General features: G+C 55.1%; 2 protein-coding genes across 3 annotated transcripts in view; one reads left to right on the top strand and one right to left on the bottom strand.

Annotated features, from left to right (window-relative positions):
• Positions 1-6,350, top strand: part of SLC9A3 (solute carrier family 9 member A3) — a 63,991-nt gene extending 57,641 nt beyond the window's left edge. Inside the window, exons 10-16 of the mRNA XM_003422777.3 lie at positions 762-891; positions 1,789-1,904; positions 2,672-2,801; positions 2,973-3,149; positions 3,385-3,457; positions 3,864-3,977; positions 4,606-6,350. Coding sequence (XP_003422825.1) covers positions 762-891; positions 1,789-1,904; positions 2,672-2,801; positions 2,973-3,149; positions 3,385-3,457; positions 3,864-3,977; positions 4,606-4,856 — 991 coding nt within the window. The 3' untranslated portion in view covers positions 4,857-6,350. The remainder of the gene's footprint in view (positions 1-761; positions 892-1,788; positions 1,905-2,671; positions 2,802-2,972; positions 3,150-3,384; positions 3,458-3,863; positions 3,978-4,605) is intronic.
• Positions 6,351-14,074: 7,724 nt separating this feature from the next.
• The window catches only part of EXOC3 (exocyst complex component 3), a 30,890-nt gene continuing 26,986 nt past the window's right edge, over positions 14,075-17,978 (bottom strand). Inside the window, exons 12-13 of one of the 2 annotated variants that reach the window (XM_023541941.2) lie at positions 17,282-17,409; positions 14,075-15,486 (exon numbers count right to left, since the gene is read on the bottom strand). In XM_023541941.2, coding sequence (XP_023397709.2) covers positions 15,315-15,486; positions 17,282-17,409 — 300 coding nt within the window. In that variant the 3' untranslated portion in view covers positions 14,075-15,314. Of the gene's footprint in view, positions 15,487-17,281; positions 17,450-17,978 lie in introns of both variants that reach the window. The other variant, XR_010318240.1, reaches the window with a different exon arrangement.

Here is a 17,978-nt window from a genome sequence, read left to right as displayed (position 1 = left end):
AAGCCTCTGTGCAGTCACTGCTAGATGAGACCCAGTCAGGGGCTCAGCAGGCAGCAGGGCTCAGCAGGAAGCAGGGGCACTTTTGCTGGAGAGAAGCCATAGCTTGGCCCTCGGGTGTGAGTGAGACAGTGGGCTGGAGTCTTCCACCCTCTTGTCTCCAAGGCAGCCCCGGGTGCTTCGGTCACCCTCGCTGCTGCCCCTCAGGCTCCGGCCAAACTGCCCCCGCTGGAAGTCCCTCCCTATGACTCAGCCAGCCGTCTCCCACAGTGACCTGAATATCCAGTTCCGTTCAGTCTAAAAACTTCATTTCTGTTTAGCCTGGCTCCCTCTCAGAGAAGAGCCCAGTGAGGGTCTGCTGTCCTCTTGCCTACCCTCTGTATAGGCAGAGAGTGCCCCCACTCCACTGCAGCCCCTGCCCAGCTCAGCCCCTGACCCCAAAACTCTGGCCTCGCGCCTACCTTCTCAAGGATCAGGAGTAACTGTTCACAAGGTCATATTAAGTGGGAAAATGGAGCCCCCAACTTTATGTACACTCTACTGGCAGCTGCCTTCCAGAGGAAGACGGGAAGCACCAGACAATGAAATGGTCACTGGATGGGGTGGCTGGCTGTTTTATTTTACCACTCCCCTTCACAGTGGTCACTGTGAATGCAAACCAGGAGGAGAGGGGGAAGCTGGGGGATGAGCCCCTTCCACACACAAGGTCCCGCCCCTCCTGCAGGCAGCACCCCCAGGGCTGATGTCTGTGTCTGATCCCCCAGGTGGTCCAACTTTGATAGGAAATTCCTCAGCAAAGTTCTCATGAGACGCTCAGCCCAGAAGTCGCGAGATCGGATTCTGAATGTTTTCCACGAGCTCAACCTGAAGGATGCAATCAGCTATGTGGCTGAGGTTTGGGAGGTGCCCATGCCTGGCTGGAGCTGGGGGGCTGGAGAGGGCATAGGAAGTGTCCCCTGATCTGCATGCACCCCCAAACCTGGAGGCAGTGCGCAGGCACCCTGTTCTCTTGCCCTGCAAGGTCCCGTGGGGCTCACAGGTCCTCCAGCATCCCAAGACTGGCCAAAAGCAGGCACCCCACATCTCCTTCCACACACAGGGAACTGAGGCACAGAGACCCCAGGAGGCTGACTATAGGACTCTTGGCTGACTGTGCTGGTGGGGCTAAGATTTGAGGCCAGGCCCTCAGACCCTGAGCTTGTGTCTCTCCTCTCATGGGACAGAACAGGACAGGGCGCACATAGGGAGAGTGTGAGACCAGAGCTGCCACGGGGGCACACATATGCACATACACACACATGTACATATATACATGAACAGAACACCATACACACACATGTACACATAGGCACATACATGCATGAACAGAGCACTGTACACACACACGCACATACAGACACGAACAGAGCACTGTACACACACAGGCACATATATACATGAACAGAGCACCATACACATACACACACACACACACACAGCCACAGGTAAGCATGAACAGAGCACTGTACACACACACATACACACAGGCACATACATGCATGAACAGAGCACTGTACACACACACACAGGCACATATATGTACGAAGAGAGCACCGTACACACACATGCACACACAGGCACATATACGCATGAACAGAGCACCGTACACACACACACGCATACACAGGCACATACATGCACGAACAGAGCACCGTACACACACATACACACACAGGCACATATATGCATGAACACACCATACACACCCAACACATACACACACACACACACCTGGCTGTTTCTCCCTTGTAGGGCGAACGCCGGGGATCCCTGGCCTTCATCCGCTCGCCAAGCACAGACAACATAGTCAACGTGGACTTCAGCACGCCACGGCCGTCCACCGTGGAGGCCTCCGTCTCCTACCTCCTGTACGTGCCTGTGCTGGGGCGGGGGGGGGAGCTCTCTGCCTGGTGTTCCCTCCCCAACCCCCCACTCTCCTGTCCCAGCCCTCTGGTCACTGAGCCCTCTCTGGACAGTCACCAGCCAGCCAGCATCATGGGGCAACGAGGGTTGTAAGGCGTTGAGGGCGGGTGGGGTGAGTCTGGGCTCCCAGCTGGAACCTCATGGGGGTGGCAGAGAGCAGGAGTCCCAAAGGCAGTGCCACGTGCTCCCTCCCACAGACACATTCATTCTTATTGGCCAGTTGGCAAGATTAAGTTAATGTTTGCAGGGTTGAAAGACAGGAGACAAGGGAGGAAGGAAAAAGGGAGAGAGGGAGGAAGAAGGGAGGGAGGAAAGAAAGAGGGAGGGAGAGTGGAAGGAGAGAAGGAAGGAAGGAGGGAGAGAGGGAGGAAGGAGGGATGGGGGAGGGAGGGAGGGAAGCTGCATAGCTCTCTAACAGTTGAGGCCTGATCTTGGTCTCTTTAGTGTTGATCCAATGTCTAATCCTTGCAGCATCCACTGGGGACGAGCCCCTGCCCTCCGGGTACATGGACAGGGTCTTGGAGGGCATGGGTGAGAGGGGCACTGGGGTGTCAGCCTTTAACAGGAAACCAGAGTTCTGAGGCGGAGGTGCCTCCAGAGGACCCCGGGAAGAGCCTCTGGGCACAGCAGCTCTCGGGGTGGGTGGGTGCAGCAGCAGACAGGCTGGCCGTGGCCCAGCTCTCAGACACACGCGTCCCGTGCGCCCGGACAGGCGGGAGAACGTCAGTGCCGTCTGCCTGGACATGCAGTCTCTGGAGCAGCGGCGGCGGAGCATTCGCGACACGGAGGACATGGTCACCCACCACACGCTGCAGCAGTACCTGTACAAGCCACGGCAAGAGGTGGGCGCGGGGGCGCGGCCTGCAGGGACAGCCCTCTGGCCCCCCAGCCCCGGGGTGTTTAGCGCGGAGGCCCCTGGTGTGATCCCCTCAGTCCCCTGCTGCCGTGGCCCCCCGCGGGCGGTGCGGGTGGTCCGGGGCCCAGCATGCGGACTCATCACCGCTCTCCCGCAGTACAAGCACCTCTACAGCCGGCACGAGCTCACACCCAGCGAGGATGAGAAGCAGGACAAGGAGATCTTTCACAGGACCATGCGGAAACGCCTGGAGTCCTTCAAATCAGCCAAGCTGGGCATCAACCAGAACAAGAAAGCGGCCAAGTTGTACAAGCGGGAGCGCGGCCAGAAGAGGGTAGGGGTGGGGTGAGGCCAGTGTGGGGTGGGGTGGGGCCAGTAGGAGGGACGGGAATGGAGGCCAGCAAGGGAGACCAGGTCATCGTGGGAAAGACAAGGGTCATTGTGGGGGGCAGAGTCAGCGGGGTGGGGGGTGCAAGGAGGATGGGGAGGCCTTGGGGAGTCAAGGCCAGCAGCCTCCCGGGACCTGCCTGGCCAAGACCATTGTGACCTGTGTCTTCATTGTCTGGCAGAGGAACAGCAGCGTCCCCAATGGGAAGCTACCCGTGGAGAACCCTGTACACAACTTCACCATTGAGGAGAGAGGTAAGGGCCTGCTGGGGCTAACACGTAGTACTGGGCCAGGCAGGGGCAGAGGACCTCATTCCTCCACGTCCCACCTTGGCGAAGACCTTCTCTGTCCATGACAGCGGGCAGGAGCTGCTGTCTGGCCGCCACCTGCTCTGGGGGTCCTGTGTCTCCTTTGCATTTGAGCCACAAAACAGTGCCCCTCTGAGCAAGGCACCCACCCTCTGCCTCCTCCTGGCTGTGGTCCCCGGCTCTCCCTCTCCATCCTCCCCAGGCCAAGCATGCGTGGGGGAGACCCGGACCTCTGCAGCTGGGTGTCACCACCACCCAGCCCCTGAAGTGCCCGATGCCCCTGGCAACAGCCCCCAGGCTCTGCTGGGCTCCTCAAGGTTGTTTTCCACCTTGCTGCCCTTCCCCACCCCAGATCTGGAGTTCTCGGACCCTGAGGAGATGCACATATACCAGGTTGAGGAGATGACTGGGGGGATTGAGTTCCTGGCCAAAGTCCCACAAGACACAGCGATAGACTCCACAGCAGGTGAGGGACAGTGGGGACAGGGCTCGCTGGGGACAGGCCATGGGGGAGGGGCCCAGCTGACCCAGAGCCCAGCATGGTCTTCGCACATATGCCTCTCAGGCCTCAAGGTTTGGCCCTGGCTGCCCACAGCCCAGTAACCCTGGCACTGCTTCTGGGACTCCAGGTGCAGGCAGTCATCTGTGTGCCTCCCACAGCCACCTGAGGCGGTGGGCTCCAGGGACACAGGCCGCCCGCAGCTGGGGCCTGGTGCTGCCCACGTGTCCCTTGGAGCGAGCAGGGGCCTCCTTGCCGACCGTTGCCCCCGGGCAGCAGCTGTGGGACTGGGCTCTCAGCCCCTGGCCAGTCTCACGGCGTCCTTGTTTTGGGGAAGGGTCCTGCCGCGAACTTGGAGGGTACCTGTGGGGAGCTCCGAGGTCGGGGGCCCCCGCGGTCATGGGGTTCCGCAGTGGGGGAGGGGAATCCACGATGAGAGCTCCATGATGGGTAGGGGCTCTGTGATCCGAGGCCGCGGTCTCATCTTCCATGTCCTCGCCAGCAGATGAGCGAACGAGCGAGCGCGCGCGTGGAGCCCGGGCGCAGCCTTGGCTTGGGCGTGTCCTAGACTGAGCACCCGCTGCCTTTCTCCTAGGAATTGACAACCCAGTGTTCTCCCCGGACGAGGATCTGGGCGTCCTGTCCAGGGTGCCACCGTGGCTGTCTCCCGAGGAGACCGTGGTGCCCTCCCAGCGGGCCCGGGTGCAGATCCCCGGCTCGCCCGGCAACTTCCGCCGCCTGACGCCCATCCGGCTCAGCACCAAGTCCGCTGACTCCTTCCTTCTGGCCGACGGCGACCCTGCAGAGGCGCGGCGCCCCGGCCCGCCCGAGTCCACGCACATGTAACTGTCCTGCACCTCGCTAATGCCGCTCTTCCTCCTCTCTCTCCTCCTCTTCAGGTCTCCCTCTCTCTCTTGTGTCCTGGGCCTGAGCTTCTGCGGACTTTCTCTCCAGGCGCGTCCTTCTCTCCTTCTAGAGCCTATTCCCACAGCTTCTCGCCCAGCTGCATTCTTAGGAGACCCTGGTGGTTGCACCCCCCAGAGCCTGTTTCTCCAACAAGACTCAGGGCTCCACGGTGATTTGAGGAACTGGCTTCTTAGCACGCTGCCCTGTTTACTTTAAGGTTGTCAGTTTATCACAAACTACGCGCGTCCAAGAGAGACATAGTGGGTCCCCTTTACCATCCTACAGGAAGGAGGGCAGGGAAAGGATGCAATGGCCCTGGTGGGGACGGCCTCCCAGCTCAGGCAAGGAGAGGAGGGGAAGGGAGAGAAGAGAGAAGAGGGAGGGAAGAAGGGAAAAGAAGGGAGAGGAGAAAAACCAGGGCATGGGAGGCGAGGAGAAGAGAGGGAGGGGAGCCTTACTCAGCAGGCCTTGAGGGGGTGCCCTGCTGGTCCCAGGACTGCTGCTCACACTTTACTTCCCCAGGGAAGAGGGTTCAGCCCGCCATAGGTTTCACTTCAAGTTTACTTTGGGTGTTTGCTGGAAAAGGAGGAGGTGGCCACTTAGAGGAGCCGTGAAGTGAAGCCTTTCCCTCCAGCGTAGGTGGGGCCCAGTCTTAGCATAGGTTAGGGTTCACATTCATTTATAGTGAAGCAGGGACAATTTATTCTCTCCTTGTGGACCACTCAATGAGAGGGTGTTTAATAAGCCCCAGCTGGGGAAATCGAGCCCCTTCCTTTACCTGCTGGAGACGGCAGCCTGGTGCAGGTGTTTTCCTAATGAAAGATGCCGGACTTTCTCCTGAGATGCTATTTGGGACCAGAAATGAGGGTGCACGGGGAGAGTGTCACGCTTGGGCACACCACTGTCCCGCATGAGGGTGAAGGACGTGACACACTCTCAAAAAGGACCTTCACAGGTCACTTCGGCTGCTCCTTCTACTCTTCCTTGCTTTTGCTCCTAAACCCCCTGTCTCCTCCTTCCCTCCTCCCTGGGATGGCACTCTCGAATCCCTTTGTCCACAGGGCAGGGTCATGTGTGCCTGGAGAGATCCTAGGCAGGGCAGCTGTGCCTGGCAGTGGGCATGGTGCTGGGAGACTGTCCTGTAGGGGGCATCTGCTAAGGGGACCCCAGAATCAGGCCCCTTGCCTGACCCTGTCTCTGAAGCCTGGCAGACACCCACCCAGGGTATGGCCCGCAAGTGTCACAGAGCATTTGGAGCAGCCCGGGCAGGCCTGGGCGGGACTCAGGCCGGGTCTGGGGGGGACCCTCCTAGCACAGACACCCAGGAAATCTCCCAGTGACCCAAGTACTCCATTCAGAGGATCGGCAGCATGCAGCTGTAGGGGCCGAGGCAGAGTGGAACGTTAGGAGACCCTACCGTCCTTGGCCCTGAAACCCCTCCCCTCCAGCATGCTCGGGCACCAAGTGCCGTTTCCGGCAAAGCCCTTGGTCAGAGCTTCCACTGGAGCAAAGACCAGGGCAACAAAACCTCGCTCTCCTTTCCGGGCCCTCTACCCTGTAAGGGTCCGCCTCACACGGTTTCCTTGACGGCCTGTGATAGTCTGGGCCGCGGAATCTGCAGCCTAACAGCACTGACCCCCGTAGCCGGGGTGAGAACGCGCGGGAGTCCGGGCGTCGCGGCGCTCACTGTGCTCTCCTGCAGGTGACACCGGCTCCGACGTGCCGCTGACCGGACGCTCCTCCCCGCGCGAAGAGCCGCCCGCCGCCGCCGCCCCCGAGAAGCCCCTGCTCCCCGCGCGTCTTCCGCGCCCGCGCGCCCCGAGCCCCGCGCCGCCCGCCGAGCCCGCGCCGCCCGCAGACTCTCCAGACCCCGAGCCGGGGACGGGGCCGGGGACCGAGCCGCGCTCCGAGCGCCGGGGGCTGCCCAGCGCGCACGCACGGTCGGCGGCGGCACGCCGCGTGCACAGCCGGCGCTCGTTCCAGCGGCCGCGCGCCCGCCGCCGCCCCGCGCTGCTCAAGCTGGCGTCCCTGCAGCCGCCGTGCCACGCGCCGCCGCACTCGCTGGAGCAGGAGGAGACGCCGCTGTGAGGGCGCGGAGGAGCGCGTGGGGCCCAGACCGCCGCCACCCGGGAAGGGGTCGCCCCCAGGGACGGGGTGCGCCCCGCGGCCGGATGTGCCCAGGGACGAGGGTGCCGCCCGGGGACCGGGGCACGCCCGAGGATGGGGACCCATCAGACCCAGAAGGGGAAGTCCCAGCCCCGACCCCACGTGAGCCTGGTCGGCTGTGACGGCTCTGGGCAGCAACCGCCGCCCCGCCCCGGAGGAGCAGGGTCCCGCCGGACTTGGAGGTGGCCCGGCCAGGTGGGACCCGCCGGCGACTTCAGCGGACAGAGAATCATAGATGGGTGGGGGGCCGGCAAGTGGCGGCGTATTTCACAAGCAACGCGTGTTTGACATCGAAGGGGCTGGGTTTTAAAAATCGTGGGGCCTGGACGGCTCCTGGGTGTCTTTGAGCCTCAGCACAAGGAGGGGCTGGACACTGCCCACGAAGCCGCTGTTTCCCGAACACTTACAGGGAGTGGACAGGGACCGTGACTTCCCGAGGACGACACCTGGGGCTCAGGCCCTGCAGAAGGGCTGTCGTCTGAGACCCCTGGGCCTGTCCCCAGGACGCCGTAGCCCAGTCGCCCCCACCCACCCCCAAGTCTCAGGGACGTGGCCGCGGACATGAGCCGCTCTCGCAAGGCTCTGTCCTGGCTGTTCTGGGGGAGGAGGTGCTGGCCCGGTGTGCACACCTGACGTCGTCCGTCCTCCGTCAGGCTCTGAGAGCCTTGGTCAACAATTCTCGTGCGAGACACGCGCCGGCCCACCGTGGGGTTTTTACTCTGGCGACCTAGTTAGTACAGGACTGAGGGACGGTGGATGCAAGGACACTCCTGTAAGCTTTTGTAAGGCAAACCAGACTCTCTGCTCTTTGCTCAGGAAAATGAAATTACTCATTTTGTCTTGTAATCAATTTCAGACACTTTAGGTTCTCAAAGCTGTCCTAGGTGAGGAGTTATTAAGTTTGTATTGTTTTAATATTGCACATGGAGTCCTTGATTCAAAAAGTCTACAATTTTCTGTTCATAGCTTTATTGTTAAAGGAAAAAGGAAAACGTCTCTGTGGAGTTCACCAACACAGACAGCCCTCTCTGATTTCTGGCCTTACCACCGACAGAGGTTGATTCGTTCCAGGAATCCAGAATTTCTCATTTTTTGAATCACTAGCTGGTGGCACAATGGTTAAGAGCTTGGCTGCTAATTAAAAGGTCAGCAGTTCGAATCCACCAGCCACTCCTTGGAAACCCTATGGGGCAGTTCTACTCTGTCCAGTAGTGTTGCTATCGGTTGGAATCAACCTGATGCCAAAGGGAGGGTTTCGTCTGGGGGTGGCTTAGCCATCACAGACCAAGTGCAGTAGAGTCTGGTCCTCACTGGTTGTTCTCTACATTTTGTAACCATTTTAATCAACTCTCTGAGCACAAAATCTAGCCAGCAGCTGTGCAACAAAACCTGCCCGTTAGTGATCCTATAGACCCTGCCCAATGAGATGTATGCCTTGCCTACTCACTGCAAAGAACGATTTGTCCAGAACAGGGCTAAGTCCCAGCCACATGGGTCCCGGTTCCCTAGGGCGCCACCCAGTTACCACATCTGCTCGGCAGCAGTCTTGGTCAGGAGTGAAACCGCCTTCCCGAGTGCCTCCCCACTACTTCCAGCTACCCTAACGAGGGCCCTGTCCCGTGGCCTACCTGCTGTGCAGCGTGCGGGAGGCCAAGTCAAGGAAGATGGCCTGGGGCAGTGTTACCATGCTGTTTATCAAACATCCCCTTGACGGGCTCAACTTCGGGCACCATCGTACGGGTTGTCTGTGTCTGTGTGAACCACACAGCTGAAGCAGAGCCACAGCCGAATGGCGGTTTCACACTAAGAAGCCTCACTTCACAGAGGACACGCGTTCCATCCCATTTCCCATGCTAAGGGGTAACTCTGCATGTTCCATCTATCTGCACAGTGTTTAAAATCCTAGTGCTGTAGACACATTTCATAAATGAGAATGCTGTTTTTATCACTGTTGTGAAACAATGTCAGCGGTCACATGTATTTCCTTAGACAAACTCTTGTAAGATTTTTACCAGGACAGAATTCCTATTTATTTAATACTGAACTTTGGCCTACTTTGTGGTAGACTTTGAAGTGCACTCATTCAGGAAATCCCTGTTTCTCACTTCTGTGTTTTCTCGATGGTGAAGTCCCAGTGTTCAGCGTACCGGGCCCCGGCAGCCTGTTGTGAAGAACTTCGCAGAACTGAAGTGAAGCACGTTGTATGAGTGGCGGCGCACTGCGTACCTTTGTATGAGTGGTGACGCGCTGTGTACCTTTGTTTTGTGACTGCAGTCTCAGTCATCATGTAACCCTAACCACACATGACGTGCCTTCAAACGGCCTTCCTGATGTGCTGTTGGGAGGGTCCAGCTGGGAGGGCCCCCTTCACAGACCCCCGCAAAAATCTCCTGATTGATTCTATTAAAAACATTTCCAAGGCATTTCTGGATGCAGACTTTGTAAATGTGAAACATCGAGAGTTCAGATTCAGAGCAGCCTCACAGACACTGCTGCGTTGCCCTGGTGTTAATGTTGTCGACACCAGGGTGTGTGTCTACACGCTGTCCCTTACGGCCGGTGGGAGGAATCTGTCTGACTAGCCTCTGTGTAGCCCCCGTGGGGCACTTCTTGGGTGCTAGGGAATGGCCAAGGGTAGAACAGAGGCACAAACACCAACCAACAATCACTCAGACACATTATAATGGGGTCAGAATGTGGAGACACCGGGAGAGGGAGGGGAGGAGTGGTGGCTGGGGCTCAGGCAGCAGGCACAGCGCTCACCCCTGGCCCAGGCCCAGACGGAAGGATGAGTGCCTGAGGTACCAAAGAGCCTGAGTAGGCTGGACGCCGGGCAGAGGGGGCCCACAGAGCCCAGGTGGACAAGGACTAGCCTTGGTCCAGAGAGCCTTGGGGACTATGAAGGGCTTCAGCAGGTAACATGAGGGAGTTTACGTTTCCAGAACATTTTTCTGGTACAAAGTAGAGAAGGGAAAGGAGGGTCAGTCAGCCTGGGAGGCCAGTGTGGAGGGTCTTTTGGGGTCAGCTAGAGATGAAGCTGGCGGGTGAGGCAGAGATGTGGGTGGGCTGAAAGGAAGAAAGGGGTGGGCATTTCCTGGCACACCTGGCACAGGCCACTGCTTGCCTGGGCCCAGGAGTTGGGGCAGGGCTGTACACAGGCTTCCCCACTCCTCAGTTAACACAGTGACCAGGAGCTCCAGTGGTCAGGGAGGCATACTTTTTATTTAATTACTGAAATGCTTTAAAATGTTTAATACAAAAACAAACTAGCACATCAGGGCACGGAGTCCAGATACTGCTTTTCAGGAGTCTAACTGGTAAGCTGACAAGTCATTTTCAAGTTGCTGCAGAGTCTCCCCGCATGCATCTGTCCGTCTGTCGGTCTGTTGTACAGTGGGGGCTTGCATGTTGCTGTGAGGCTGAAAGCTATGCCACCGGTGTTCAGATACCAGCAGGGTCACCCATGGAGGACAGATTTCGGCTGAGCTTCCAGACTAAGACAGACTAGGAAGAAGGACCCGGCAGTCTACTGCTGAAAGGCATTGGCCAGTGAAAACCTTAGGAATAGCAGCGAACACTGTCTGGTATAGTGCTGGAAGATGAGCCCCCCAGGTTGGAAGGCACTCAAAGATGACTGGGGAGTCGACCTTAATGACGTGGATGGAGTAAAGCTTTCGGGGCCTTCATTTGCTGTTGTGGCAAGACTCAAAATGAGAAGAAGCAGCTGCAAGCATCCATTAATAATTGGAACCTGGAATGTACAAAGTATAAATCTAGGAAAATTGGAAATCATCAAAAATGAAATGGAACACATAAACATCAATATCCTAGGCATTAGTGAGCTGAAATGGACTGGTATTGGCCTTTCTGAATCAGACAATCATATAGTCTACTATGCTGGGAATGACAACTAGAAGAGGAATGGTGTTGCATTCATCGTCAAAAAGAACATTTCAAGATCTATCCTGAAGTACAACACCGTCAGTGATAGGATAATATCCATACGTCTACAAGGAAGACCAATTAATATGACTATTATTCAAATTTACACACCAACCACTAGGGCCAAAGATGAAGAGATTTTTATCGACTGCTGCAGTCTGAAATTGATTGAACATGGAATCAAGATGCATTGATAATTACTCGTGATTGGAATGCGAAATCTGGAAACGAAGAAGGATCAGTGGTTGGACAATATGGCCTTGGTGATAGAAACAGTGCTGGAGATTGAATGATAGAATTTTGCAAGACCAACGACTTCTTCATTGCAAATACCTTCTTTCACCAACATAAATGGCGACTATACACACATGGACCTCGCCAGATGGAACACACAGAAATCAAATTGACTACATCTGTGGAAAGAGACGATGGAAAAGCTCAATATCATCAGTGAGAACAAGGCCAGGGGCCAACAGTGGAACAGACCATCAATTGCTCATACGCAAATTCAAGCTGAAACTGAAGAAAATCAGAGCAAGTCCTCGAGAGCCAAAATATGGCCTTGAGTATATCCCACCTGAATTTAGAGACCATCTCAAGCATAGATTTGATGCCTTGAACACTAATGTCCGAAGACCAGACGAATTGTAGGATGACATCAAGGACATCATACATGAAAAAAACAAACGGTCACTGAAAAGTCAGGAAAGAAAGAAAAGACCAAAGTGGATGTCAGAGGAGACTCTGAAATTTGCTCTTAAACGTCGAGCAGCTAAAGCAAAAGGAAGAAATGATGAAGTAAAAGAACTGAACAGAAGATTTCAAAGGGCAGCTCGAGAAGACAAAAGTATTATAATAACGTGCAAAGACCTGGAGATAGAAAACCAAAAAGGAAGAATACGCTCGGCGTTTCTCAAGCTGCAAGAATTGAAGGAAAAATTCAAGCCTCGAGTTGCAGTAGTGAAGGATTCTATGGGGAAGATATTAAACGAAGCAGGAAGCATCAAAAAAAGACAGAAGGAATATACGGAGTCGTTAAACCAAAAAGAATTAGTCGACATTGAACCATTTCAAGAGGTAGCATATGATCAGGAACCAATGGTACTGAAGGAAGAAGTCCAAGCTGCTCTTAAGGCATTGGCGAAAAACAAGGCTTTAGGAATTGACAGAGTATCAACTGAGATGTTTCAGCAAAGGGATGCCAGTGCTGGAAGTGCTCACACATCTATGCCAAGAAATCTGGAAGACAGCTACCTGGCCAACTGACTGTAAGAGATCCGTATTTATGCCTATTCCCAAGAAAGGTGATCCAACCAAATGTGGAAATTATCAAACAGTATCATTAATATCACACGCAAGCAAAATTTTGTTGAAGGTCACTCAAAAGTGGCTGCAGCAGTATATCGACAGGAACTGCCAGAAATTCAGGCTGGATTCAGGAGAGGACGTGGAACCAGAGATATCACTGCTGCTGTCAGATGGATCTTGGCTGAAGCCAGAGAATACCAGAAGGATGTTTACCTGTGTTTTATTGACTATGCAAAGGCATCTGATTGTGTGGATCATAACAAATTATGGATAACACTGCAAAGAATGGGAATTCCAGAACACTTAATTGTGCTTATGAGGAACCTGTACATAGATCAAGAGGCAGTTGTTCGGACAGAACAAGGGCATACTGCATGGTTTAAAGTCAGGAAAGGTGTGCATCAGGTTTGTATCCTTTCACCATGCCTATTCAGTCTGTATGCTGAACAAATAGTCCGAGAAGCTGGACTGTAAGAAGAACTGGGGCATCAGGATTGGAGGAAGATTCATTAACAACCTGCGTTACGCAGATGACACAACCTTGCTTGCTGAAAAGTGAAGAGGACTTGAAGCACTTACTAATGAATATCAAAGACCACAGCCTTCAGTACGGATTACACCTCATGTAAAGAAACCTAAATCCTCACAACTGGATCAATAAGTAACATCATGATAAACAGAGAAAAAATTGAAGTTCCCAAGGATTTCATTTTGCTTGGTTCCACAAGCAACACCCATGGAGCAGGAGTCAAGAAATCAAAAGACACACTGCATTGGGCAAATCTGCTGAAAAGGACCTCTTTAAAGTGCTGAAAAGCAAAGGTGTCACCTTGAAGACTAATGTGCCTGACCCAAGCCATGGTATTTGCAATCCTATCATATGCATGTGAAAGCTGAACAATGAATAAGGAAGGCCGAAGAAGAGCTGACGCCTTTGAATTGTGGTGTTGGCAAAGAATATTGAATATACCATGGACTGCCAAAAGAACGAACAAATCTGTCTTGGAAGAAGTACAACCAGAATGCTCCTTAGAAGCAAGGATGGTGAGACTGCGTCTTACAAACTTTGGACATGTTGTCAGGAGAGATCAGTCCCTGGAGAAGGACATTATGCTTGGTAAAATACAGGGTCAGCGGAAAAGAGGAAGACCCTCAAGGAGGTGGACTAACAGTGGCTGCAACAATGGGCTCAAGTATAACAATGACTGTAAGGATGGCACAGGACTGGGCAGTGTTTCGTTCCATGGTACATACGGTCGCTATGAGTCGGAATCCACTTGACGGCACCTAACAACAACACAGAGTTGCAGATGGTGATGGAAGAGGGGTGTGTCCAAGCCTGCTTCTGTGCACCCACACCCACATCTCCCCTCTGTGGCTTACAAGGGCTCCTGCTCTTCTCCCTCCTCCCTCCCTCCCTCACTCCTTGGGCTGGAGGAGGGAGATAGTGGCAGATGCCCCCATGCCCCCACAGCCTCGTCAGTCAGGCACATGAGGTTCAGCGGCCCCTGCTCCCCATTTCCTGAGACTCCCAATGAATAAAGTCCAGAATCACAGGAATGTCCTAACTTGAAAGGTTTTCTTTACCTGAATCATAGGGTATTTTAGAGAGGACAAGATACATCTGCCTCCCTGTCTCCACCTATAAACCCACTTTCCCCAGCAGCACTCTGCAGCTTGACTCCTCACAGGGAGCAGCACCAGCCTCCAGACTTGCCACCCCTCCCCCACCCCTGCCCCCAGTAAACCCTGGCCAAGGCTCTACCTCCAAAACCAAGGGCATCCATCTTTAGGAAAAGTGCTAACTCTGGCTTCAGCCTTGGCCTCTTCCCATTAAGCTTTCTCCCACTCCCTCCCCCTCAGGCTGGTAGGTTTAGGGAACCCCTGAAACAAGGAAGGATGGAAAGAAGATCCTCCATCTACACAGGAGGGTAGCCTGGGGCAAAGGAACAGGGCAAATGCCTTTTTTTCTGCTAAGCCGAGAGCACTGACATCTGCCCATCTGATGCTAATGATGGCATAAGGAAAGTCCGGGGGAAGCTGGTTTGTTTTTATTGTGGGTGTAGTTTTTAAATTAAGTTGGTTTGAAATTAAAGAATAATGTGTAGATGATCCCAGCACTGAGGGCAGACACTGCAGAGAGACGCTACGTTGGGGAAAGAGGGAAATTAGGGGGTTACGCATCTTTAAGTAAGATTTATACATCTTTATACACAACACCAAACAATTGTTAATTTTCAGGCGTGCTTTTCCAAGTTCATGCTCATAATATTGACCATCTACCTGCTATGATTTACCTGGTGGCACCCACCAGGCCAGACGTCCACCCTCTGGGGGACGTGACATCCTGAGGGCTGTACCACACCGGATGTCAGGGGCAAGGGGAGGGGATTGGGCTGAGGGACCACACAGCACATGAGTTTCTCATCTACGGAAGGAACTTGAAGGTCAGAAACCTGGACCCCCTGAGCCCCGCGATGCAATCGCACCCAAACCCCCCCAGGACCTGCACACTGGACAGCATCCAGAGGCCTCTTGTCTGGGCCTAGCTGCGTTCGACCCAGGAGCAGCTTTTGGGCCTGCCAGAGCATCAGGGGTAAGAGAACTGTAACTGCTGAGGCGAAGAAATCCAGGGCCTTCAGGCTCTTTAATTAAGCAGCACGTGTTTACACCTCACAGCGCGTGATGCAGCCGGAGCTGGGCACAGGCCACACTGACAAAGCGTCCCCTACAACGACCAACCATAACAGGCACCTTACATCAGAGCCCCGATGCCCAAAGTCCCCAGCTGTCAGAACACCTGATTCTTCAAACACCAAGTTTAAATGCAGCCTTTACAACAGAATTTTAGCACCTGAAGAGACAGGTGCTCACACCAGAACTGACCAGGCACGAGACATCGAAAGCCACACTGCTGACATACACTTCCGAGGGCAGGGGTGGGATGTCACACAAGTATCGACATCCAGCCAGAGCCTACGGCTACTTAAGGAGCTTGGTCACATTCAGACTTGGCACAACGATCTCCTTGAAGAGGGGCACATAGTTGGGGTTCGTCTGGGTCGGGCCCTGCTCCAGCGTCTCGATGATAGTCTGCTTCATGTCCCGGCTGGCATCCCCCCGCAGAGCCAGCAGTGCACCGATGTGCTCGTCCCTGGAGAGGGGGCAAGGTATAAGCCAGGCATGCAGAAGGGGCACCCACTGGTGAGCCTGACACCCACCTCGTGAGCACTGATGGAGCTGCCCCTCTCCTGAGCGTGCAGCTGAACTGAGCCAGGGTGACCATTCACACCCCAACCACTGTGACCAGAGACCATTCACACCCCAGCCACTGTGACCTGAGCCATTCACACCCCAATCACTGTGCCCAGGTGACCATTCACACCCCAACCACTGTGACCAGAGACCATTCATACGCCAATCACCATGTCAGGATAACCATTCACACCCCAACCATGGTGACCGGTGACCATTCACACCCCAACCACTGTGACCAGAGACAATTCATACGCCAATCACCATGTCAGGATAACCATTCACACCCCAACCACGGTGACCGGTGACCATTCACACCCCAACCACTGTGACCAGAGACAATTCATACGCCAATCACCATGTCAGGATAACCATTCACACCCCAACCACGGTGACCGGTGACCATTCACACCCCAACCACTGTGACCAGAGACCATTCATACGCCAATCACCATGTCAGGATAACCATTCACACCCCAACCACGGTGACCGGTGACCATTCACACCCAAACCACTGTGCCCGGGTGACCATTCACACCCCAACCACTGTGACCTGAGCCATTCACACCCCAATCACTGTGCCCAGGTGACCATTCACACCCCAACCACTGTGCCCTGTGACCAGTCACACCCTACCCCGTGCCCAGTAACCACATTCCAACCACTGTGACCTGTGGTGATTCACATCCCAACCACTGTGCCCTGTGACCATTCACACTGTGCCCAGTTACCATTCACACCCCAACCACTGTGCCCAGTGACCAGTTACACCCCAACCACTGTAACCGGTGACCATTCACACCCCAACCACTGTGCCCAGTGCCCATTCACACCCCAACCACTGTAACTGGTGACCATTCACACCCCAACCATTGTAACTGGTGACCATTCACACCCCAACCACTGTGACCTGAGCCATTCACACCCCAATCACTGTGCCCAGGTGACCATTCACACCCCAACCACTGTGCCCTGTGACCATTCACACCCTGCCCACTGTGCCCAGTTACCATTCACACCCCAACCACTGTGCCCAGGTGACTGTTCACACCCCAACCACTGTGCCCAGTAACCATTCACACCCCAACCACTGTGCCCAGTGACCATTCACAGCCCAATCACTGTGCCCAGTGACCATTCACAGCCCAATCACTGTAACTGGTGACCATCCACACCCCAACCACTGTGCCCAGGTGACCATTCACACCCCAACCACTGTGCCCAGGTGACCGTTCACACCCCAACCACTGTGCCCAGTGACCGTTCACACCCCAACCACTGTGCCCAGGTGACCGTTCACACCCCAACCACTGTGCCCAGTGACCATTCACACCACAACCACTGTGCCCAGTGACCATTCACAGTCCAATCACTGTAACTGGTGACCATTCACACCTCAGCCACTGTGCCCAGTGACCATTCACACCCTGCCCATTGTGCCCAGTTACCATTCACAGCCCAATCACTGTGCCCTGTGACCATTCACACCCCAACCACTGTGCCCAGGTGACCGTTCACACCCCAATCACTGTGCCCTGTGACCGTTCACACCCCAACCACTGTAACTGGTGACCATTCACACCCCAACCACTGTAACTGGTGACCATTCACACCCCAACCACTGTGCCCAATACCACTCACACCCCAACCACTGTGCTGGGTGACCACTCACATCCCAATTTCCGTGCCGTTACCTGATGTCTGGGTACTTGCTGACGAGTGTTGAGACCTCCAGGTAGAGCAGGGAAGGGTCCGTGAGTTTAATGACCTCTGCAATGGCCACGATGGTGTCGCAGTACCCATCCACGTCCTCCCCAAGCCCCTGGAACAGCAGGGCCGTGGTCAGCACAGCCCCACTCTGACTGCAGGTCGGGGGAGGACATATCGGGTCAGATCTGCCTATCTGATATCCTTCCTGCCTCCCCATCTCGCTCAGACGGGAACATGTTACGGCTCATTCTGAGGGGCTGGGCTGTTCCTTTGCCCTCAGTGCAGTGTAGGGAGCCTGGGGACAGTTTAGGAGGAGAAATGCTATGCCAGGCTGTGGAACCGACTCAGTGGGCAACTGTCAGCCTTTACTATTAGACAGAGACCACCAGGACCTTCTTGGGCAGTGAGGGTATGGTAGCTCCACATGGCCCAGGTCTCACTGTGGCTGCCCCAGGGCGTCTGTGTACCACCCGCTGAAGGCACCTGTTTCCCTGGGACAAGCCCCTGACTCAAAGTCACATGGGGCCTGGGACACAGTCCCTACTATCGACAGAGCAGGGGGCTTCTCAGGGGCTTTTCCCAGCATGCTGGTGTCCCTCATGGCCAAAGGTCCTGGGCTGGACACTGGAAAGCAGGCTGCAGAGGAGCATATCTGCACTCATCACCTGCCACCCCCAGGCC

This window comes from Loxodonta africana, chromosome 2, assembly GCF_030014295.1.
Source record: "Loxodonta africana isolate mLoxAfr1 chromosome 2, mLoxAfr1.hap2, whole genome shotgun sequence".
Taxonomy (NCBI): Eukaryota; Metazoa; Chordata; class Mammalia; order Proboscidea; family Elephantidae; genus Loxodonta; species Loxodonta africana.
This window is presented reverse-complemented; position numbering and strand designations above follow the sequence as displayed.